At 42.7% G+C, this 24,381-nt stretch overlaps 1 protein-coding gene across 3 annotated transcripts in view; it reads right to left on the bottom strand.

Annotated features, from left to right (window-relative positions):
* Positions 1 to 234: 234 nt before the first annotated feature.
* ptprz1b (protein tyrosine phosphatase receptor type Z1b) overlaps positions 235 to 24,381 on the bottom strand; it is a 71,595-nt gene continuing 47,448 nt past the window's right edge. Inside the window, exons 7-32 of one of the 3 annotated variants that reach the window (XM_056368072.1) lie at positions 24,091 to 24,248; positions 22,786 to 22,936; positions 20,437 to 20,621; positions 18,839 to 18,965; positions 18,626 to 18,678; positions 17,698 to 18,201; positions 17,274 to 17,463; positions 15,547 to 15,774; positions 11,422 to 11,566; positions 11,209 to 11,300; positions 11,010 to 11,095; positions 9,166 to 9,186; positions 8,460 to 8,556; positions 8,301 to 8,383; positions 8,073 to 8,207; positions 6,627 to 6,758; positions 6,332 to 6,489; positions 6,072 to 6,207; positions 5,790 to 5,936; positions 5,591 to 5,684; positions 4,415 to 4,488; positions 4,195 to 4,323; positions 3,937 to 4,089; positions 3,663 to 3,805; positions 3,339 to 3,474; positions 235 to 3,156 (exon numbers count right to left, since the gene is read on the bottom strand). In XM_056368072.1, coding sequence (XP_056224047.1) covers positions 3,013 to 3,156; positions 3,339 to 3,474; positions 3,663 to 3,805; positions 3,937 to 4,089; positions 4,195 to 4,323; positions 4,415 to 4,488; positions 5,591 to 5,684; positions 5,790 to 5,936; positions 6,072 to 6,207; positions 6,332 to 6,489; positions 6,627 to 6,758; positions 8,073 to 8,207; positions 8,301 to 8,383; positions 8,460 to 8,556; positions 9,166 to 9,186; positions 11,010 to 11,095; positions 11,209 to 11,300; positions 11,422 to 11,566; positions 15,547 to 15,774; positions 17,274 to 17,463; positions 17,698 to 18,201; positions 18,626 to 18,678; positions 18,839 to 18,965; positions 20,437 to 20,621; positions 22,786 to 22,936; positions 24,091 to 24,248 — 3,701 coding nt within the window. In that variant the 3' untranslated portion in view covers positions 235 to 3,012. Of the gene's footprint in view, positions 3,157 to 3,338; positions 3,475 to 3,662; positions 3,806 to 3,936; positions 4,090 to 4,194; positions 4,324 to 4,414; positions 4,489 to 5,590; positions 5,685 to 5,789; positions 5,937 to 6,071; positions 6,208 to 6,331; positions 6,490 to 6,626; positions 6,759 to 8,072; positions 8,208 to 8,300; positions 8,384 to 8,459; positions 8,557 to 9,165; positions 9,187 to 11,009; positions 11,096 to 11,208; positions 11,301 to 11,421; positions 11,567 to 13,078; positions 14,697 to 15,546; positions 15,775 to 17,273; positions 17,464 to 17,697; positions 18,202 to 18,625; positions 18,679 to 18,838; positions 18,966 to 20,436; positions 20,622 to 22,785; positions 22,937 to 24,090; positions 24,249 to 24,381 lie in introns of those variants that run through there. The other 2 variants (XM_056368073.1, XM_056368074.1) reach the window with 2 other exon arrangements.

Below are 24,381 nucleotides of genomic sequence, written 5' to 3'. Positions count from 1 at the left end.
CTGACTGTCTTCTGATTTATCGAATAAAAATATGGTTTTAAGGCTCAATTTCTGAACACAGGCTGTGTGCATTTCTCTGTGGACTGAGGGCTTTGATACTTTCACAGTATTAACATAGAAATAGACCTGCTTTAAAATCAAACCACACATGGACATCTACCTTTACACTATATGGGACTTCTAAGGGATAAGTTTGGTTTTGTTCCCTTCCAGAAAATGAGTTTAACACATAAACAAGGTTTGAATCAAATCTTTAATTTTGTTGCTATATACATACTGCACCAGTTTACATCTGGAGATAAAGGTGTAGACATTATGCTGCTACTTAATCATGAAGATAAAAAGAGAAACATTCCATTAAAACTATAAACATGATCAATATTTCCAGGCTAAAATTATCAAATAGAATCCACACAGTTATATATGTGTAAATGACTAGAAAATCACCTCTTATAGTAAAATAGAAAATATATAGAGGTACAATATAAACATACAGTAATTTGGCCTTATGATGTATTCAGGGATATTTACACAGAAAGAGTTGAGACAGATTACACACAGATCTGCAGCTGCCTTCATGATTCTGCTTCCCAAGACAACTGTTTACAGTGGGGACACAGATTCAAGCTGCAGCGCTGCTGGAAAGTGATTCAGACGTTGATTGATTTAGTCTGACGCAGTGGAAACATTTGGACCCCCTCAAAAATGAAAACAGTCATAGCAAGTGGCACAGGGATGCAGAGGAAGCTGCAGCTCTCAGCTCCTGAATTTCATTTTCAGTCTGAGCCACTGAGGTTTATCAGAGCTGAAAATCTCCATTAATATCACTTTGTTCAGCCGTTTGTGTTTCTTTCCGCTCCTTCCTCTCTTTAACTCACTCACAGCTGCTGTGATGATTTCCCTCTGGTTTGATTTTTCTGCTACAAGATATTTTCTGTCTACTTTGAAAACATCAGAACCCATTATCAACTTACATCGATTCAAACCTACAGGAACGTCTGATTTTAGGTGAAATATCACTTTAAATTCCAGGTTGCATTTTAAACAGAACATCTGAGTCTGCTGACATTTCTCCATCTCCTCTCTGACCTTTACAAACGAGACCAATGAGCGCAAACGAGACGACGAGATACCCTTTAAGAAAATAGATAAAAATCACACGTCATTATTTTGGCATATTAGTCACACAGTTGTTGTATCAAAACAGATTCAAAGTACAATAACATGTATTACAAAAGGCACAGGGCACCAGAGACCATGGAGCCAGTGGCAACGAGACAAAGACAACGAGCAGTAAACACCAGCGGTCACTTTACTGTCACTAGTGAGGCCTCAGAGATCTGGGGTATTAAAACATTATTCTAAAGACGGGTCTGCGGCAGCTGGTTCATGTGCAGTGCATAAAACATCTTATAGGAAAACCGGTTGGTGAAAATGCCTCTGGTTCAAGTGTCATTAGTGTTTATTTATAATTATTTGTATTCTCAAATGTTCTGGCTTTAATTTGCTGTGTTTTTCCTGTTTGGAATTTTTATTCATATTTATTTCTAGAAGAAAGGGAAAAATAAACGAGAAAAAAATAAACAACAAAGGAAAACAAGACAATGAAAGTGAGAAACTATGAAGAAAAGAAATAAATGTTGAAGAAAAGATTCAAATAGAAGTTATTGGAATTAAAAAGAAACATTTAATTAGTTAATTAAACACTGACAATTGACGAAATGAGACAAAATTAGGAATTATATTTTTATTATGTATTTACTCTATATTTACTGAGTTTTGTTCGTTAATGTTTGGCCTCCTCTCAGACACTGTCAAAGCTCTGCTGCTCCAGGCTCCATGCTGACCAGCAACAGATACACACTTAAGATTATTTGTAGGTTTTTGCTAAAAAAGGCAGTAAAGTTTCGTTTGGTACCACTTTTTAATAATCAACCTAAATGCTCATGGGTTTGTCATCACATTTGTAATTATACAGTCAACATGTTATTGATGAAGTGTTTTAATTATCAACTTTGATTCTTTTTGTTGTTGTTGTTGTTGTTTTGTTTTTTTGTTTTGGTCCACATCGTCTGAAGCCCTTTTTTTTTTCCTAGAAGTTAGTGGTCAGGCTTTTTGACCAGAGATTTCACAGCCTGCTCATCCAAACACTGTTTATATAATGGCTTCTAACTGATGTATAACAACACTGCTCAAAACTTGGCATCTGGCTGGACTGTGTTACAGGCTGTTTGCAGTCAGCCTAGTGTCAGCTGGTTTCAGCCCTTTATCTGTCTGCTCCTCTCCTGCTCTCTGTGCTCTGTGAGTTCATCGTCCACCGGTCGTTACCAGCAGCCGTGGTTATGTCTATATATTTTAGCGGGACTAAAACACAACGGCAAAAGGTCGAGTGAATCTGGAACGCTTTGTGTTCACAATGCACAGGTGAAGTGAACTACAAAGCATTCGGCTGACCAATGGTGGAATTATGATCAGTCAGTCAGTCAGTCAGTCAGTCAGTCAGTCAGTCAGTCAGTCAACTGATGAAGCCCTTATAGAGGTTGCCTTATTAGAAAGTGGTACCTTCTTCTTCTCTATGAAAGTTAAGTCGGCTTGTTGGTCACCACACCACAAATGTGTCTGTGGTAGATTCTGCAGCTCGGTCTGCTGTGCATGCTAACGCTAACACCGACAGTGTTCACGAGTTCAGTGAGTTTCTGAAGCAGATAAGAAATGTGTCGATAAAGACTGTTGTCAGACTCAATAGCTACAGTGTGTTTGATTACTGGATGATCCTGGATCATTAACCTTTATTTTAGATTTTGAATGATGATGTTGTCAGGTTATTAACATGCTGTACATGAAAGCATCAGCAGGCTCAGTGGACACAGCTGTGAACCACAGACACAGAGCTGTTCACACGTCAGGCTGAACCTCAGTCACCACATCACTCGGTCTGTGCCGTTGTTTGTGTGCGTGTGCTTGTATGATGTGTGTTCTGTGCGTGTTAAATGTGCATGTGTGTGTGTGTGTCTACATGAGTGACTCCAGGCTCTCTGCAATGTTGGTCTGCCCCAGTGGTACAGATCCGTTGGTCTCGGGACTCTGCAGGGCTCGCTGGTCCTCCTGGCTGCTCACCAGACTCAGCACAGCCCGGTACAGGTACTGGTACTGCTCCTGTGGGGGGACAGAACACAAAATGACGCCTTACCGGCTGCTTCTTTCTGACTGATATTGATTGTCATAACATCAGGAAATTTTCCAAAACTGAAAACTGGTAAAAAAAATTAAAAAAAAAAGACTGAAAATAACAGTGAATGTGTGTGTGTGTGTGTGTGTGTGTGTATGTCAGTACTTACTATATCATTAAACACCCCGGGCCTCATGAGGTTGGTCATCCGAGCCACCTGGTACACGTCTACAGCCCCCTCCTCCTCCAGCTGGCTGGACAGGGTGGTGAGAGCACAGAACAGCCCTGATGTGGCACCTCCCAACCTACACACACGCACACACACACACACAAACACACACACACACACACACACACACACACACACAGACACACACACACACAGACACACACAGACACACACAGCAGCAATTTAGAGTACCGTGTTAGTCATGGTTTAGCAGATGTAAGAGACAGTGAGGTGAGTGAGTGGTCCTGTCTGTGTTGTACTCACGGATCATGTACGACTGTGGGTCCGTCTGAGTGTCTGCTGTGCTCTCTCACTGTGCTGACCAGGTCAAAGCTGTTCCTGATGGGACTGTCTGGGTTTGGCCAGCAGGGGGCGCTGTACTGACGCACCTCCAACACATAATTGTTCTGGATGGGTGCAGAGAGAAACAGAGAGGACGTGTGACAGAGACAGTGCAGTGACTGATCGTGGTTTTCTGTGTAAGAGTGTGTGTGTGTGTGTGTGTGTGTGTGTGTGTGTGTGTGTGTGTGTGTGTTACCTGTGGAGACTCCACTACAAAGTCCTGCATCAAAAGTTTCTCTTCATTGGACAAGCACACATGCTCCTCCCCTGAGTACGACACAATGAAACCCTCAAAGCTCATTGGCTGGTCTTTACTGGGCCAGTAGACACAACGCTCCGCCTCTTCACTCTGACATGAAAAAATTTGTATACAGTCATTTTATTAAGTATACACAGAGCCTGTGTGTGTGTGTGTGTGTGTGTGTGTGTGTGTGTGTGTGTGTGTGTGTCATACCTGACAGTGTGTGTCTGGCAGACGGACTACAGTGTGTGTGTTGTGTTCCCAGATCATCCTCCAGAAATCAGCCACCGTGCTGCTCAGAGGAGTCTGGCTCACGATGAACTCCTTACTGTGGTGACGTCCCTTTGGAAACACCAGCACATATTATGTATTAAAAACAGTAAGGCGCCATTTAGTAAACTGCTAATGAATACACAGTTGTCAGTGTTGTTACCATGACGTAGGAGGCGTTGATGTAGCCTGTGGAGTTTGTTTCAGAGGTGCTCAGACTCACTCTTGATCTCTCCACTGGACAAAAACACAAAGACGTGAGTTTAAATAAAACATCTGAAAATGAGAAAGCTGTTCCTCCATGTCACCGATGACCAGTCACAACAAGTGTCATATGGTCTTGTACCTCTGACTTAAAGTGAGTCTGTGCCACTTTTGAAAGAAGAAATGACATATTTTCCTCCTACAAATACATTTTGAATTCATAAGTGATAAAATGCTCAGTCTGACTTTCTGACTCGTCTTATTGTGCTAGAGTTTCGCTACATTTCAGCAGTTATCATTAAGCTGTGATCGACATTAATGACCACAGTTCAGTAAAAGTTACATAGAGTCACTTAAAGAATGTGACTGTGTGATTTTTGAACAGGCTGTGGATGAAACGATGTCGCTTTCACACACAGCTCATCGTCATGATCCTGATCCTTTGTCCAAATTTTAACCAGCTGTGCTCAAATCTTGTGTCAAAATAAAACATGAACATAACATCAAACACAACAACACACAGTGAGGATTCTCATCATTTCACTATTTTTTTTAATTTGCACTAAAACATGGAAAATAAATGTGACTGAATGTTTTACTACATTCAACCACTACTGCTGCTGTCACATGTTACAGTGTCATGTCACACTCAACAGCACAGTCGCCGTTATCAAACCTGGAACCTCAGTTTTTAATCCAACATGGATGAGAAGTTGTTAAAAGTGCTCAGAAAAAAAAAAAAAAAAAAAGGAAATTTAAACATCTTCATCTCCATGACAACTACGCAAACTCCATATGGTGATGATGGTCATGTGATATGACTGAAAGATCCAGCTACTAAATGGAACTTGAGGTGAGATTGCTTTATCTATCAACTGCTGTTTGCAAGGTCAAGAACGAAGGTGGAGTGATGTTGGGAAGATGTTGCAGCTTTTGTTATCATGATCAAAACAACCTGAGGAAAATACGAGCTGCTGGGTAACTGACACCTTCAGGCCCTCATCATGTCAGCTTCCCAAACTCAAACACAGAGTAACAGTTGATCAAATTACCACAAACCAGCTGTGGCTGGGGGGGGGGGGGGGGGGGGGGGGGGTCCTCTGGGTGTCTGGGGTTCTAATCCGGGTTTGCTTACCGGGCATCAGAGCTCTGGCTCTGTTCCTCTCAGCGTTGCCATCCTTCAGCGCAGTGCTGTAGTCTGCGTGCTTCGCCTGACGCTGACTGATCAACTGAAACACAACGAAAACAGTTACACTCGTTATATTCAGTGTGTAAACTCACTGCGGTGTAAAGGGCAAATTCACAGAGGTTTGTACGAGGTTGATCAAGTTTACTTTGAACTGTTTGTCCATGCGTGTCCTGCCTGACGCCCCGGGGGTCAGGAGGTCAGACACGTAGGTGTGGAGGTGGTCAGAGGTCACCGAGGTGTCACGGCTCAAGATGGCTTCCACAAGAGCATCGTGGATGAACACGTACTGCTCCTACAGGAGAGAGAGAGAGAGAGAGAGACAGTGCACTCAATGAGGACTGAATGGACACTGAGAACACTATCAGTGTGTGTGTGTGTGTGTGTTGTGTGTGTGTGTGTGTGTGTGTTTGTGACAGTGCTCTCTTACCTCTGTCTGAACCAGGAAGTTCCTCTGAGTCCGGACATGTTTTAGGAAACCAAGAACGTTGACCGTCCCCTGATCCTGGATCTGCTGCAGCATGCTGTCAATCACTATGTAGGTTCCTGTCCTTCCAACACCAGCACTGTGATGCACACACGCAAACGCACACATACACACACACACACACACAGACACAGACACACACTCTTCATGTCAGAAACAGTGCATCCTATCTGAAACCGCAGCTCTCTTGAACGTGTCACTACCTGCAGTGAACCAGGACAGGTCCCATCTCCTGCGTCCGGGCCCGGGAGGACGCTCTGATGAAGGACAGGACAGGCAGAGTGTATTCTGGGACGCCCATGTCCGGCCACTGGGTGTAGTGGTAATGCAGCACTGTGTGTTCAACTCTCCTGTGTGACACCTGAGGGACCAGAGAAGGTGAGGACACTATTACCCACAATTCCCAAGTTGCAACTGAACCTCAGATTCACTTTGTTGCTGCAGCACCTGCTTTCAGATGTGTGTGTGCGTGTGTGTGTGTGTGTGTGTGTGATGCACCTTATTTGTGGTGTCTCTGACAGTGAACGTCCGCAGGGTGTAGTAAGCCAGGGTCTGGCTGCTTTTCAGGGTCACCTGGTACGGGCCATACTCCTCCTGGTTCTCCTCCGGCCAGTACTGGTCACACTTTGTCTGTAGGAGGACAGAGGAGATAAAACAAGAGCAGAGGACCAGGGGAGAGGTGTGAGAGTTTCAGTGTGACGAGGAAAAAGTAAAATATTTCATCTATTTTCAGCATGTCAACATTTACAGAGGTTTACAGAAGCTGGCGGAAATCAAATAGAAAGGTTTCCACTGTCCTGCTGGATGATTATCAGATACTGATTTTCATCTCTCAGCAAACATTTTAAAGTTCAAGTGATACTGAGGCTCTGAATCGATATTTTGACATTAATGATGGTGTAATGTGAAAAACGTCAGACTAACCTGCGGAGGAGTTGTTTATACTGTTGCTGTTTCATTATTGTTGGTGTTATTGTTGCTGAAATTCTAATGTTCAAGTACTAATGCATTGGCCACATGCTTGTAGGCAGACCTCTGCGACTGGTTTCAATCCAAACAATGTTTCATTTTCCCATTTGTATTGTGGAAACTGATGCTGCCTGCCTGCTCTTTATTCAAGATGGCTTCACTGTAAACCCTTTAAGACACATGACTGGTAACATGCATGTCAGCGAAGTGAAATCCATTAAGGGAAACGTATTTCGTTTGATTTTTCTACGTTTTGACCACAAATACGTTTTTAAAGTCACAGTTCAGACAATGGCTGACGACCTGAGCGAGGGGAGAGATGTTGAAGCAGATTACAGCTGTTACCTGGATAAAAAGACAAAGATGTCTTAGATTCAGACACTGACTTAAACCTGCTAAGCTGCTAACCAGCTAGTCAAAGCTCAGGGTGAGACATGTCGGAGGAGGAGGAGGAGGAGGAGGAGGAGGAGGAGGAGGAGGAGGAGGAGGAGGAGCGGCGAGTAAGAGCCAGTATCACACTAGCTGGAGGTAAAGATTGACCGGATGCAACGCTGTCACTTAAACCTTTATTTCTCTCTGAAGCAGATCGAAACATGAAATAAACCTCTGTCTTTTATTGTTAATCACTGCATTTACACTAATGTTCATCAACATAAAAAAAATAAATAAATCATTAAACATGAAAAAAGTGAACTGAGAATGTTGATAAATGTTCTTGTTCTACCTGTTTCAGAGTCTGAGTGGTTAAGGTTTTAGTGAACGTCACATTTTCAGGAGGTTGTTTTCAAACAATGCTGAGGTTTTAGAGGACGGCTTTGGTCTTAATACGTTCAAGTTAATTTGAGCTTCTTGCTCAAACACGAAATTAGAATATAAATGATAAGAAACATAACACAAAAATGTCAGATGTGTAAGATCAGACGAAATGTTCCTGATCTCTGTGGTGTCAGACTGGTAGCACGGTGACCCCCCTACCCGTCCTTTCTCCTTCAGGTTGGTGATCATGACGATAACTCCGACATTCTGCTGCCAGATCATCCTCCAGAAGTCCTCCCTGCCGGCTCTCAGAGGCCCCTGAGCTGCGATGTACGCCCGCGTTCGCTCGTAACCCTGAGGAGGAGGAGGAGACAACTATTTAGTCCAAAAAACACTTGCATATGCTGAAATGAGTAAGTACGCACAATTTAACAAACGTGTTCTTACATCAACAAAGTTAGCATTGATGTAGTCGCCACATCTCCCATCTCTGTCCAAGCTGCTGGACAGTTTCACTCTGCTGTGGTCGTCTGGGAGGGGAAAACACACAGTCAGCTTCACTGTGGATTTTGTACAGTTACATGTTCATGTTGAACAGAGACCTACAGGCCAGGATGTTGATGTATCTGTTCTTGCTTTTGTTGTCGGGGTGATTGGAGCTGTCGGCGGTGATGCCCATGTCCACTGTGCAAGCTTGCACCTCCTGGAACACAACACGACATACAGTACAACACAAACAGGAGTTAAACTAATGGCTCAGAGGAAGCTAAAGATGCTAATTAGCACAATGAGCACCTTGGAGCCGCTGGAGTGGACATCAAATGTGGCTGTTTTTCTTCTGCTCAGGTAGGTTTTTGCTATATAATATTACAATATGCTGATGAAGCACTTATGAATGAAGCTGTCATTTGATTTAAGAAGAGGAGCTGTGTATAGAATTAAAAAAAACAAGACTTTTGTGAGAGAAACATGAATAAGCACAAGAAACTGATGCTACGGGATCTCTATGAAAACATCTATTGACTGAAAATATGTAAACTGCCACTTTGAAGGCTCCATGACTCACAAAGACTTAACTCATGTCTGTGAATAAGACTAAAATATAGACAGAAGCCTAGAGAAGCAGGAAACAGCAGCTCTACCTCCATTAAAAAGTTTACATTTAATATCACATCTGAAAAACAGATGATGCGGTCTACAAAAGGACAACGAGGGGTCGACACAGGGTCAGATATGGGAGATTTAACTTAACAAAAGTCAAAAAGACAAACATCACCTCTGGGTGGTAGGGGTGATACTGTAGGTGTCTTACCTCATAGGATTCTTTGACAATCTAATGGAGGGTGGTGAGGATGCAGAAAGCACGACGATGGTGGTGGAGGTGGTGAAAGGAGAGTGGGAAAGGGGACAAGATGACAGACAGACAGACAGACAGATAGACAGACAGACAGACAGACAAACAGACAAGGAGTCAGTGCAGGTACAGGAATATGGGGTTCAGATACACACAGAGAGGCGGTGCTGTGTGGGAAATACACTGATTTTCCCACCTGATCTGTGGCTATATTATTCTACAGCGTGATCTTGATTGTACAAATACCTCTAAATAAATCTGTAAGTCAAGGCCACACATGACGCTTCAATTTAGACTTTGTGTTTTGTCCTGAATGAAAATTAAGATTAAGAACAAAATAGAGGAAAACACATGAATACATTGGCAGTTACACAGGAGAAGAATACTTCAGTTAATCCTGTCTGTGTGTGTTACTCAAGAGGGTCATGCCAGGATACAGAGGTGACTAATGCCATGCACATGTACCTGTTGGTTGAAACTAACCCACAAACTGTTCTCAAGCAGGTCACCAACATTCAGATATCAACTCTCCACATGAGACGTTGCTAATAGGCTCAGGTGATATCCAATATCCAAAAATCCCAAATTTTGCGATACACATACATATTATTGTATATTGTGAAATTATAATATAAATGTTTTTTTTTAAAGTATGTTTCAGTTATTTTTTTTTTTCAAATAATGCATTATTATATTCAGTCCAGTCCAAATATTTTGATATACAATATTAAATTACTGTATTTTATGTTTCAGGTATAAGTGATGCTGCCGCTAAACAGCACTTGTAAGTTTTGTTTGTCACATTGTGAGGTGCAATGTTCAGTAAGCAAAGCAGTGAAATGAGGGTTGGACTCGGCAGCAGGGCAGAACTACAAAAAAAAACCAACCTAGAAATACGGCCTCGTGGTCGTCTGCCTCCACCACTCAGAGTTATGGTTAAAAAGTGTTTTGTGAAGGTCACACTGACCTTGACCTTTGACCACCAAAATCTAATCAGTTCATCCTGTGTCCCAGTGGACTTTTGTGCCAAATGTGAAGGGATTCCCTTTTTAGCGTCCCTGAGATATTGCCGAAACTGTGTTTTGTGAGGTCACTGTGACCTTGACCTTTGACCACAAAAATCTAATCTAATCTAATTTGAAGAAATTTCCTCAAGGCGATACTGAGACATATCGTTCAAGAGAATGGGACGGACGGACGGACATACAGACGGACGGACAACCTGAACACATAGGCGCAGAGGGATAAAAAAAAAAAGAAAATCGCATGACAGGAAATATCATGATATTCTATATTATTGAATATCGGCCAAAGCCTAATTGCTAACATCTTGTTTCACATTTATTACACGCAGAGATGGAAACTGCAGCCTGAAAGCTTCAGTTTTTATTGATCTGTACAGATTTGTTCAAACCTGTTAAATCCGAACTTCTGTCTGTGTTTAGAATCTGGATTGAGAACCATGGTTAGTACCAAACCCTCTTCATACCATATACACTGTTGTATAACATGTTGGAGGTGGAAGTTACACATCAACACTGGGCTAAATGATATTCCTGCAGAGCATGATGTTAATAGCGATATGGAGGAGCATTAAGGGTCTATGACAATGAGGTACTGTCTACTGAGTGGTCTTTTTATCCTGATTAAACCTCAGTCAGCAAAACCTCGACAAGTCTCCCAACAGAGCAGCCATCTGTTATCGTTTCTCTGAAACGCCTCTTGGTTCTTTCTGTTCCCCTCCACAGACATGTTGCTGAACTCAAACACTTCATATCGCTCGTCACGAACATTCCTCGTACCTCAAACTCCTTGAAGAAGGTGTTGGTGGTGTGGAGCTCCATGACGTGCTTCACAAACTGCTTCACTGTCAGTGGCTCGTGACCGTCTGCAACACAAGAGTGAACGTTCAGCTGCAGGCGTAACACCCCATTTCATACTGCAATGATGATTTAATAAACTGTGTGTGTGTGTGTGTGTGTGTGTGTGTGTGTGTGTTACCTGTGGCCAGCAGTAGGGGTGTAGATGGAGCAGATATGACTTTAGGTGATGCACTGTCATCTGGGTAGAAATTAGCCGCCTGGAAACAGTTTCTGTGCCAAAAAAAAAGAATCTAAATTAATTACAAAGGTAAAAGTGATGGAGAAAGATATTGACCTTTGTTGTCTCTGTGTGTGTGTGTGTGTGTGTGTGTGTGTGTGTGTGTGTTTATACCTCCAGTAGATGAGTATGCCCACCAGTACCATCAGACAGAGGATGGTGAGAGTGGAGACGACAGCCAGAGGAACGACCGTCCTCTTCTCCCTCTCCAGGCCTCCGACCAGCCCGACCCGAGACTCATGACTGCTGTTGCTGCCCTCTGAGTGAGAGGAGGGAGACGAAGATGAGAGGGGTGGGGTGTGGTGGGTGAGAGGCAGAGAGAAAAGGGGGAGAGAAAGAAAGCTATGATTTAGCTTTTTTCCATCTTCCCCCGTAGTCATCGGTCACATGTTAAACCTGCACCAACTGTGTAGTGGCGACTTGGGTGCAGCACAATATCCACATATCATCTCCTTATTAGGTTCATATGGGAAACGTGTTAGCAGCAACAATATCACATCCAGCAGACATGGAGCAACATTAGCATTCTTTTGCTCCACTGTGTGGAGCTGCTAACTTAGTCTGTTGCTGTGTCTCAACTCAGGTACGTCTACACTCACACTCGCTGCCTTGAGTGCTGAAGTGCGTTCACATTGACAAGTATGGCACCACGCAGTGCACTGTAAGTACCCGGATGTTGCACTCAAAACGGCCAAAAAGGTGAGTGTAGAACAATGGGCACTTCTCACCCTCAACGGTCGCCATCCTAGCTATGTAGCGGAAGGGGAGGGACAACCAATGTATTTTCAAAACTTATGAAAACAGCGACAGTAAACGGCCGATGGCAGTGTGATTTCTATGTGGCATGACACAGGGGCCACACACAGGAAATTAAAATGTTAATTTTGAAGTCAAGTGATCAAAGCAGCCGGCAGGTGGTCGGCAATCACTGTCATGTGATCAATCGTCATTTCAGGTGAGTGCACAACGGCACCAGTGCACTGTGTAGTAGGGCTGCCCTGATTGATCGGCCGGTTTTCATTATAAATATGTGATTACAGTATTAATGCTTCTAGTCACTGATCACCTGTGGTTAATACACTACTCTGTGTAGTGTAGTCCCACCTACCACCTTGTTCAGTACGCCGGCGCATGACAGGTCACCAAAACAAAACATGTCAGCCGCGTGGAGCTTTTACAGTGTGTGAGACGGATATAATGTACAGTATCTGAGATGCATGTCAAAAATGATCGGAATCGGCCGATCTCACTCATAGATGATCGGTATCAGCGGCAGAAAAACATGATCGGGGCATCCCTACTGTTTACACACTGTACTACATGTGAGTGTGCTGACTGAAGTATCTGATATAAGACACAGCATTTCTGTTTGGCACTACGCGGGACAATGACATCATAAAACCAAAACAAGAGCTGAGTCAGGCAGATAATTCTTTGTGTTTACCACTACAGGTAACCACTTTCACATTGCACATAGTCACTTCATCCTCTGTTGTAAAAACTGTAAAATAATTTTTATTGCAGCTTTAAGGGCTTATTTTCCCAACAGCAATAACATGGTTGTTTTCAATAAATATACAAACTCAGTATGTAACATGATTAGCGACTGCTATCAGGGCTGAATTGTAAAAACAAAGACTGTGACCGAAACTCAAACTTTATAGGTTAGGCCTTTAAGTTACATGTATAGACAGTATCTGAGAAGGAAAAGCTGAACCGCCATGTCACATTTTATTAAAGAGGCTGTGGTGACACAATGTGCAACATTTACCTTCCCTTTGTTCCTCCATGACCTTGTTGATGTCTGTCGGTCTGAGCAGAGGGACCAGGCGTCTCAACACAGGACTTCTCTCAGCATCAAACAACGAGTTGTCTGCCTCACTTTCCTCTTTACCTCCTCCTCCTACGTGCTCCGTGCTCTCTGTACCCACATCTCTTTTACCATCACCGTCTTCCTCGAGAGCGGAGTTACCCTCGACGACTGGACTGTCAAGACTTGTGTTCTTATCCTCTTCATCGTGTCCATCACCGCCTCCACCACCACTGCTATTATCTTCACTGCTGTCAAACAGCGGGAACTCTGCTTCAGGTTTATTTGGACTGACATTCAGCTGCAGACCATCTCTTCTTCCAAACACAACTTCTTCTCTCCTTGCATCACTTTTGCCACCACCTTCCTTGCCAGCTACAGCTTTGATATCCTCTTCTTCATTTTTGTCTTTCTCGCCTTTTCCTTTCCCATCATCCCCTCTGTCTCCGCCACCCTCTCCAGAGCCTCTCATGTCCTCAGTCCAGCTAAAAACTCTAAAACTGGACTCACTGGTTTCAGCTCCACTGCCAGTCTCAGCGTACGTCGTCTTTCCTACTACAGTTTCTCTCTCTTTTTCTTTCAGCATGTCACAGCCTGCTGTGCTTTTAAGCTGTCTGGCACTCTCCTCTGTTTCTCCATCCACTTTTCTCACTCCCTCATCCCCAATCTTATTTATTCCTCCTCCTCCTTCCTCATGACTTAGCTCCCTTTCATTCTCTGCTATCTCTTTCTCTCCCTCTGTTTCACCTTTTACGCTTCTTGTTGCCTCGTTAACTGTTTCAGCGGCCGTATTAGTCAGAGTTGATCTACTCTTTTCCCCAGTATCATCCACCCTGAAGCTCACAGCTAAGCTTGGAAGAGTAGAAAGGTCAGTCCTGATTATAGCGACTCCATCAAAGTCCCTATTGAGCCTGTTACTATCAAGGCCAGAGCCTGATCCACTGCCCTCTGTTGCTCTGTCTGACAAATCGTCTTCAGAGTCAAAGAAAGATGTGACTGAGCCGGAGCTGTGGTCGTCTTTATGTCCAGCCGTCATGGCTTCCTCGTCATTGTCAGGTTCGGGAGAGATGATCAGACCATCTTGAATCCTACCGTCGCTTTGAGAATGAGAAGTGTTCGGGGTATTTCCCTCAGCAGAGTTTGTTTTTGATAAGCTGATGGCCCTCAAGTCATAATGATGCAGCAGGGAAGGAGAGTACACAGCACTTAAGTGATCCTGAAAAGTCAAAGTGGTAGAAAACTGAGGGCGCTCTAAATCTGTTTGTAGACGGAGTGCAGAGTGCTCCTCAGATGAAATGTCATTATGATGAAAGTTAACACCACTCCTCCTCTCTTCAGGGAGGGCAGGAGAAGGACGATAGCTGCTGGTGTATTCACTGAAGGGGTTGAGTGATGGAGGCGGTGAACTGAATAAATCTTCTTTGGCAGAGAATCCTCCTCCTGGGACAGAGAGTACAGGGTCTGCAGGGTGGACCATCGCTCCACTGGAAGTATCGGGAGAATTCATTAGACCAGAGGAGAGGTCCTCAGAGTCCTCAGAGTCCTCAGACCTGGACGTGGGCATGTTCGCTGCAATAAAAGTCAAAGTCTGAAAAAAAAACAAACTCTTCCAGGACCCCCGAGGCATTGAAATGTGTCCTTTCAAAACGTGTTATTCATGCCAGGAAAGAGAAAAGATAGGAACCGAGTTACCAGATATGGTGACAGTTTGAATGAAGTCATGAAATTCAGATGGAAGTGAAGAGTCTTGACTCAGCAAAGGTAGAGTTTGTCGTCAACCTCATGCTCACACTGTGCAGAATGTGCAAGAAGAGAGCCAAGAATTGGAAGTTATTGTGAATCCTGCTTTCTGTAAGGACAGAGGAAAAAGAAACAGCCACCAGAGGGCGCCCTTCAGCCACAGAAAAGAATGCAGACCCAGAATGAAGACAGATGAATCCCAGATGTAGATGCTAATCATCAAGCTTGAGTGGATTCAAGTGGTTTAAACAAAACCTAGAGAAATTTGACCTCATGTGGAGTCGTAAAGTGGTGACAGATTTGAAGAAGAGTCAAGCTTATTTCATTTCTGAGCCAGTTCAGAGAGCGAGGAAGCCGCTGATTATCACTCTAATCGCCATCAACGCCGGCCTTCTTCTTTTTAGCCATCATCATTACCACCATCAGCCACCACCATCGCCATTATGAACATCATGCCACTACACAAAATGCCACCATGATCACAGAGGACAGCAGTGATTAGCCGAATTAGAGGAGAAAAGGCAATCATCCACCGCAATTAAGTCCAGCTCTATACCACCACCAGAGAACATGTATTTGCTCCATTCAGTTGTGTAAATCCCTAATTCACACTTTTCACAAGAAGTAGAAGTATATTTTTTATCTTTTCACATATGAGATATATTTCTAGAGAGGTTGTGTTGTCTTACCGGTGAACATGGGCTGCGTCGTGTGCATCAGCACCCTGAGAAGAGAGGAGGTGGTGAATGTTTTGTAGACCGATTCGGCGAGGGTGTTGCTGGGAGTCGCCGCCCGTGCTGTGATCCAGAGGGAGGAGGGGGAGGAGGAAACTGAATTGGGCGTTTCTGGGACGGGTTTGTTCACAGGGGCGTCGCCGTCTTCAGAGGATGGCAGGGAGACTCTGTCCACTTTATCACCTGTGGGACAAAATGGACACAGTGGTGACATGACGTGATGCTGCGCGACGTGACGTGTTAGGCAGTGTCACGACATCAACCGACATCACACAACATCACACGACATAACACGACATAACACGACATCACACGACATAACATGACAGGAGTCCTCATGTATGACATAAGGCCACAGCTTGATGTCACAACAGGATGTGTGGCATGAGGTGAAGTAATACAACCTGATATGTCAGATGACCTGACGTGCAATGATGATGTAATGTGGGATGTCATGTGAAATGACGTAATGACATATCACATCACATGAGTCATATGAATGGATCACATTCTTGTTAATGAATAATGTAAGCCTGCACCAGCTTACTGGAATACAGCATATACACCTTTTCAATTACTACAAAAATACTACAAAAGAAAGTTTCTTTTCACATTGTAAGATCTTGATATCTACAAATAAATTCATGAATCACTTATATCATGTATTGAAAAATACAGGAGAAAACTGAGTGAATACTAATTACATTGTTTTCTTCTCCAAGCTTTTGAAACAAACTTAAACAGACTAAAATTCAACAGCCATTCACAGCCATTACCTACAGTATAATGACAACAACTCAGTTAACTGCAGTCATCTGAGCTTATATAAAGTAACACCAGTAGCTTTTGATATTATTAAGCTGAAAACAATTTAAAAAATCATAAATTAAAATTCAAAGGTTCGGTAAACAAGATTTTCAACAATAATATGGCAGCAAACGACTACTTTATATGTAAAGATATATGTAAAGATATTTGTTGTAATCTGAGTTTCTCTGGTCTGTGTTTCTGGCAGCACATGCATGTTAGTGTGTCCCTCCTGTTAAACCATTGGGCCTCCCTACGTTTATAAACACACAGGGACCAGTGGACTAGCCACGGGGACGACCGGCTCAAATCCCTCTCGGCTGGTAACCAAAGTGTTTACTGGCCCCGTCAGTGTCATTTGTGCGGCCAGTCCCAAGGCTGAATTTCTTTCCCAGTCTGACCCTGGAGTCAATACTGATCTGGCTTTTTCGAGATGGAGAGCCTTACGTGCTGCTTAAGGGTCCAGCTTGACTCAGAACTGACTTTTCTTCTCCTCCATGCGTAAATAAGTTGATGGCTACATAATGTTACATGTCTGTTTTCATCTCTGACTGGCTACAGTAGACATGATAACGTTAGCTAACTTGCTAACATGTGTGGAAGGGAGGCCAGATGTGTGGCAGACAAAGCATTTGTTTTGATCTGAGATGCTGGTGTTCTAGTGCGACATCTAGTGGCAGTGACGATCGCTTACAGAACCTTTTTAAAAAGATGTTTCAATTAAAACTATAAAAACTATAAAAACACACAATCAAGACATTATTCATCCCCTTAGTATTCCTCCCCAGCATTGGATGAAGAGCAGCCCACCAACCAAAGATGTTTTTGGTAAACAAGCCTGCCAAAAAAGAAAAATCTCTTCCTGTAAATCTGACCTGGCAGCACAGCGGCAGGATACTCTGATGCAGCCGATGTGGTGGTGGTGTCCGATGGGAAGTTGTTGACTGTGTCTTCATAGAAGATATCTGTGACCTGGATTTCCTCCACAGGAGGGGTGTAGAGCTCGGACTGGGCAGAGGGGAGGCCACTTTCACCAGCTTGGTCTGGTGGAATGGGATCTCTCGACTGTGAGTGAACGAGACAGTGGATAAAAACAGACTGTGGGTTCTTACACGAAGAAACAAAAGAAGAAAAGAAGAAACAGAGACAAAACTCTGGACAAGCTTGAGTTAAAACATACTAGTCTGGTATTTAGAACTTACTACAACAAACACTGCAGTACATTTTGTAAACTAATTGTTTGTTTCAACATTAGGCATCAAATTTAATCAGATATCAAAGGAGGGTCAAGTAAAGTACCTGATGTGGCAGCACTGCCAGTGAAGCCTCTTCTGTGATCTGTCTGTGGATCGTCGGCAGCGTTGTGGTCCGAGCAACTGGAAACAGGAAGCCCGGCTGTTCAGTTACCTCAGTTACCCAGATCGCACCATTGCTGTCAAAACCCGCATTAGTAAAGGTCCGGTGTGCTGGGATCCTCCTGTCCTGATCAATCCAGTTCTGATCCATATCATCTGGTTTAGACCTGTTTCGGCCTGGTTTCTTTTTCACAGTCTGGTTGAGTCGAGTTTTCTGCAGAACTGCAGAATCAGAGGAAGGCTTTGGGGTTGAACGGGTGCTGAACTGGACCGGGATGTTCTGGTTCGCTTGGGTTTGGTCTCTCGGTTGGTCCTGGTGGCGTGTAGGCTGGTTCTGGTAAACTCTGGTCTGCTCCACTGGGATCTCCTCCACAGGGCTGTGGTCCTCTGGAGACAAATCCACCTGATTTTGGTCCTCAGGCTTCCCCCATCTGGATTTAGATGAGAGCTGCCAGGAGGGAAGAAGCACTGCTGTGTGAGGCTGCGTCACCACATCTTCAGTTACATATTGTACATGATTATGAAGGACAGACATCACAGAAAAATCAAGGATTTTTAGTGAATATGAACATTGGACCAAAGTCAAAATGGTGGTGTAGTTGTCTTGTTTGCTTCTACAATTATCTGAAGACATATAAAGTCATTTACATTAATGCTGTTTGGAAGAGCAGAGTCTGCACTGGTGTTTCATTGCTTTTTTTAATCTCTCCTAAACATGCTGAACAGTCCCCTCATAAACTTTGGTACCACTCAACGACGAGCCTCTACTGACATAATTACAACCATTTGCATAATAATTAGTCTCAATGATATGATTGAATACCAACATGCAGAGTGGTGTCAGGTGAAACCACACACACAGACTGCCCTACCTCCCTGTTGTCGTCCAAATCTTTTGTGCCTGCGTCAGGATCCGAATCACTTTCTACAGAGAGGACAGAAATAAAATCTTAGAAGTTAAAATACTCACTCTTACACTGTACCAGTTTGTGTGTGTGTGTGTGTGTGTGTGTGTGTGTATGTGTGTGTGTGTGTGTGTGTGTGTGTGTGTGTGTGTGTGTGTGTGTGTGTGTGTGTGTGTGTACCAGGGTCTTCCAGCGGCATGTCCACTATAATCTGGTCGCTCCATCGTCCTCTGAGTCCGTTGGTACAAATAGCCACCACCTGAACCACGTAGCTGCTGTTGGCCAGCAGGCTGGAAATGATGGCACCCTATGAAGTAACAGGTGAGTTTAAATTAGTGGCTCCAAACCTGTTTTCGTATGACACCTGTCAAGCACTCCTTCATCATCACCTCTCTTGTTGCAATGTCTTTCATTTGAATCAATTTTGAACTGGATGTTATTTCACACTACTAAGCAGAAAGAGAGAGGTTTTTTTTTTTTCCCAGTAGATTTGATGAAGTTTTCATTCATACTACGACCACATGGAGTGGCAGTACTCGACTTTTCAACCATTAATCTAGCACATTTAAGTATCTAATATCTATTTCTCTGCTTGACTTCTCACTGGTTTTCATGCTCTCTCATTCACTGCAGGTGGAGTTCAGATATTACGACTAGTGTCCTGTCAGACACCTCATCACAGGTGCTGGTCTATTGATTATTGGGAAAATAAATAAAGATTGGCATCATGGCGATTTGTAATCATATTTACATGTTTATTTTCCTCCAAATTTTTAGAGAGTCATAAAATTCTATTTTTACTCCACAATGTTTTCATCTTCCTGCAGAATCACCTGTCAACCTGGCTGGGAATCACAGATTGAAATATATTTCTACTATGAAATTTCTTTTCACTTTCAATACAAATTTACAAATCACAGAACAAGAGTTCTTAATGGTGACTTCCTGTTTATCCTTTAGACTCTTAATATGTCAATGTTTAATTCTCTTCAGAACAGGTTACTGAAAGTTTTCCCATAATCACCAATAATGGTGTATTTGTATAGCACAAATGCAAATAACTATGGTAACATGAACTTGAGTGCATAAATGCATTGATATTGTCTCCAGTCATAAATTCGTTATAACTGCATTATCATCGTTTACAAATCTTAAAATAATAAATAATTATTGTCCTTGTCGCTTCTTATTCGATGATTCGATTTTAGAAGAAATATCTAATATTATTAGTTGTAATCTTTTGTCAATATAAAGAACCATATAAAAACACTGAAATAAGAATGGAAAACTCTACATGTGTAATAACAGATTATGTACATGCACATAAAAAGGTGTAAACAAAAGGTTTACAACAGTCCGTCATTTGTGTTGTGCTTGGTTGGTCTGTATATTGATGACTTAGTCTACATATATGCAGAGTGTGTGCGCATATACAGATATAGAGGTCAATACACACACACAAATATTGGTCACATTAAGGGACACTAAGTGACCCGTTAAGAGGCCAAGATTGATCGTCACTATCAATCAATCGATTACTTTGATCAATCCAGAGCCCGACAGCACTTTCAGCGAGTAAGAGCTGGAGAGTGAGAGCAGATGAATCTAACAAAATGATTGTAACTTATACCTATTATTTATTTATAAGTCCTGCGTAAATCATCTGTCTGTGTGGATAATGGTGCAAATTATTGAAATTACATCCATTCAACAGCGAGTGTTTGTGAGGTGACGCTTTTGTTTGGTTCTTGGAGAAGGTGGAGAAATCTTCATCCTACCACATCCTGGTCCCCGTCGGTCCGGTACTCCTGCTTGCTCTGGTCTCGGCCCTGCAGCCTCTGGTAGGTGACGGTGTACCAGTCGATGGTGGTGTCGTAAACCACGCGGGGACGCTCCCACGTCACCACGATGGTGGTGTCGTTCTGGGCGTCGGCCTGAACGTTCTCTGGCTCTGAGCTGCAGGCTGGAGACAGCACAGAGAGAGGGAGGTCGGGAAAGAAGTTGAGTTATTAGATTGTGCGGTTTAGAGGCAGGAAAACATTTAAATCTGATCAATGCTGCTGAAGGTGACGTGATGATAATCAACTGCACCGAAAATGGAGGAAAATAGGAATACATTTCAAAAAGGCCAATTCAGGAGGTGAGTGTGGCAATGAGTGGGAGCTGAGTGTGTGTGTGTGTGTGTGTGTGTGTGTGTGTGTGTGTGTGTGTGTGTGTGTGTGCGTGTGTGTGTGGGATCACAAATTTGTTACAGGCAAAAAGACCCTTCTCTGAATTTCTGAATACTTTATTTCAATTTCAAAAAGAGCAGCAAAATAAATTGCCTGCGCTGAGAGAAGCAGGGGCACTGAACTACAAAGTCGAGCTCCCTGGCAACCCAAAAGACTCACTTTACTAGAGGGGCGACTTTATGAAGATGGAGAGCGTCTGAATTATATCTTTTGATGATCGTGCTGCAGAGGAAGGAGAAGAAGGGCAATATTTTCAGTCATGGAAAAAAATAAGATGAATAATATAATTTATATTGATCTCCGAGGGGGGTTGAATATCCTCCACCGCACTGTCCAGAATTTGGTATAAATTAAACAGGTGAGGACACTCTCGACCACTTCAAAGCCTAATAGGGAAGGATTTTTCACAACATGTCACAGCCCAACATGCAAGTTGTCAGATGAGCCTCTGTGTCAAAACAGGCTCGGCACTGAGAGCGAGAAGACTGAAACAAAACAAAACTGAAAACTGAGAGCGAAGGTGGAAGAGACGCATTAAAGCAGCAACAGAATCAGAGAATGGAAATCAGTTATTTTATACAATAATTACATGATAACTGATTCCATGTTTTGGTCATAATTTCCTTATTTTGTTAGAAAATGATTGTTTTTGTTTATGTACGGTATTATTTTGTAAGGTTGCAACGAAAAATTATTTTTATTATTAATTAATTAATCATTAATCATGTTCATTGATTCATGGTTCAGTCTATGAAATGTCCAAAGTGACATCTTAAGACATTGTGTGTCGTTTGACCAACAGTCTAAAGCTTCGGCTTAGAAAAGCAGCAAAGTCTCTCAGTTTTTTTAACCACAGAATTTTTGTATCTTTTCTATTTCTGCTTAGGAAATGACTGAAATGATTCATTATGAAAATAATGAATTAAAAAAAGATTTTTCTGAATTTGATCACATAAAAAAAGCTTCACTCTCCAGCCAGAAAACATCATGTTAAACTCAAACTTTATTGATTTAAAGTAGTATTTGAGTCTTTACTGTAACATGTTACACATTCTGTTTGTATCACTAACAGATTACTGTGGGAGCACAAACTAAATTTAGATAAATGGTCATGAATGTTACTGACCACCATAAGTCCATAGAAGACCCTAACGTACCAAGAAGTACAGAATTACATCAAAGAAGGTTCAACTCTAGTCTGTGACTGGAAGGTGACTGTTCACTGTACTTTATTACTGTTTAATTATTTAAGTAGCATTTAAATGTTGCAGCTGCTCAAGACGGAGATATTTTTAACTACATTACACACTGCTGGGTGGTTTCATCTGTAAGAACGGGGGGCCTGTGGTTCAGGACGCAGAGCGGGTCGTCCACTAATCAGAAGGTCAGTGGTTCAATTCCTGGCTCCTCAAGTCAGATGCTGAACCCCAAATTGTGCCCAATGTTTGATCCGTGTGTGATAGAAAAACACAGGATGCATAGAAAATGTGCTGTATGCGCGTGTGTGTGAATGTGGCTTATAATGTAAAGCACTTTGAGTCGTCCATATGACTAGAAAAGTTCTATATAGTTGCAGTCCATTTACCATTAATGCATCTTATTTTGCAAGCTGATCACAGATATTGTATATAATTAGTTGAATGAACTGAATCTGAATAGAAACTAGTAACTACTTTTGTTAAATAAATGTAGAAGGGTAAAAAGTAAAATATTTCTCTCTGAAATTTAGAAGCAACATGAAAATACATGTACAGTGTGTTTTCCTATGATTAAAAAACTTTATATGGAAGTGAAGTAACTGAATGCAAAATTAAATGAATTAACTGAATTGCATTATTGTGAGTTAAAGGTAGAAATCAACTAAAATGAAACAAACAAGCAGAAAACTTGACGTACTGGGTGTGAGCACGTCCTCCACTCCGGTGTACGAGGCAAACACCTGACCCATGAACTGCTGCTGCTGCTCCCTGAAGTTGTTCTGGAGGTAATCTGTCAGCATCACATATCCGGCCTGCTCCATGGTCATCACCTCACAAAACGCCTCCAACTGGCGAGAAGACAGGCGGACGCAGAAGAGACAGAGAACAGGGTGAACAGACGGACGGCAAAGAAACATGTGTCTGTTGCATTTCTCCTGTTTTTCCTGGCAGTTGCCAAAATAAACCAGAAACTGAAACATGTGAGTGTGTTTGTGTGTGTGTGTGTGTGTGTGTGTGTGTGTGTGTGTGTGTGTGTGTGTGTGTGTGTGTGTGTGTGTGTGTGTGTGTGTGTTTAAGAGGCTTGTGTTGGTGCCAGGCAGCAGCAGAGAGACAGCACTGCTCTATTTTTGGTTAGCTACGATGTGCCCGTGCCTTACCACCCCCGTTTCAATCACGCAAACACAGACAAACACAAGCATACACACACAAGTATGCACATACAAAACACACACAATCACGTGGCGTGACCTTATCCACTCTCTATTATTCAGCTACATAATTGATGGTTATTACACAGATGATTTCATCCTCAGACAAAAGGAGTATCCTCCTAAAATGTCTTGGATCAAACTGCAGTAATGCGACAGTGTCAGTGTGTGTTGTCACTGCACGGCAGGCTGTCTTCTTCTTCGCCAGATTATACCTCTGCAAAAACCCTATTTTGTACATTCACATTTTACTGAGCCTGTCACATTGCATCACTTCAGTGTGACGTTTGGTTTTTCTGTTGTGCACACGTCAAAGACGGCTGACCTGAAACCAGCCACAAACTACCAGACACAACAGCCACCGGCGGCAATGAAGAGACGTTTGTCTTTTTACACTGAACCCTGAAGCCAACGTCCATTGATGTTTTTTTATGACTTTTACATGAGGCAGCACCAAAAAACCCATATGGACTTTTCTTTTTTTCATTATTTCAAAGCTCTACATGAGTGTGACTGCGAGTGTCTGACATTAAAAATTGAAAATTTGCATCATAAAGCTTGCGAGCTCTCATCAGACACAATGCTGCATCCATTTGGTCGTAGTAGCTGCTGTCAGTGATTTCAAAAGAAGCTTTTTTCATGACTGCGAGTGAATGAAAACCAATTTGACTCAAGCCGACTCTTCTATTTATTACAGGATTTGTGATTCTAGATGCTGATCTGTTCAGAAAGAAACGAGCGCTGGTTAGTCACAGTGGACACCTGTGTGAATGTGTGTGTCAAAACCTACTGACCTGTGTTTCTGATATGGCCACGGTTTGTTTGAAGACGACCCATTCCACCGTTTCAGAGCAGGGAGGAGCGGTCAGGGAACCGTTGTAAATGTAATATTTATCTGTGTTGTTGGGCAGCAGGGAGCGCAGGGTGAAAGCTTCCAATGACCCGCTCTTACCTGGCAAAGAAAAAAAAAAATTTCATCACGAAAAAATGTCCTGAGCTGAATGACGACCTTGAATCAAGCGTTTTAAAATGTTTGTTTGTTAAGTCTATGATATTCATGATGAGCCAATGAGAGATCTTTAATA

The sequence above is a fragment of the Seriola aureovittata genome, chromosome 22 (assembly GCF_021018895.1).
Source record: "Seriola aureovittata isolate HTS-2021-v1 ecotype China chromosome 22, ASM2101889v1, whole genome shotgun sequence".
Classification (NCBI taxonomy): Eukaryota; Metazoa; Chordata; class Actinopteri; order Carangiformes; family Carangidae; genus Seriola; species Seriola aureovittata.
This window is presented reverse-complemented; position numbering and strand designations above follow the sequence as displayed.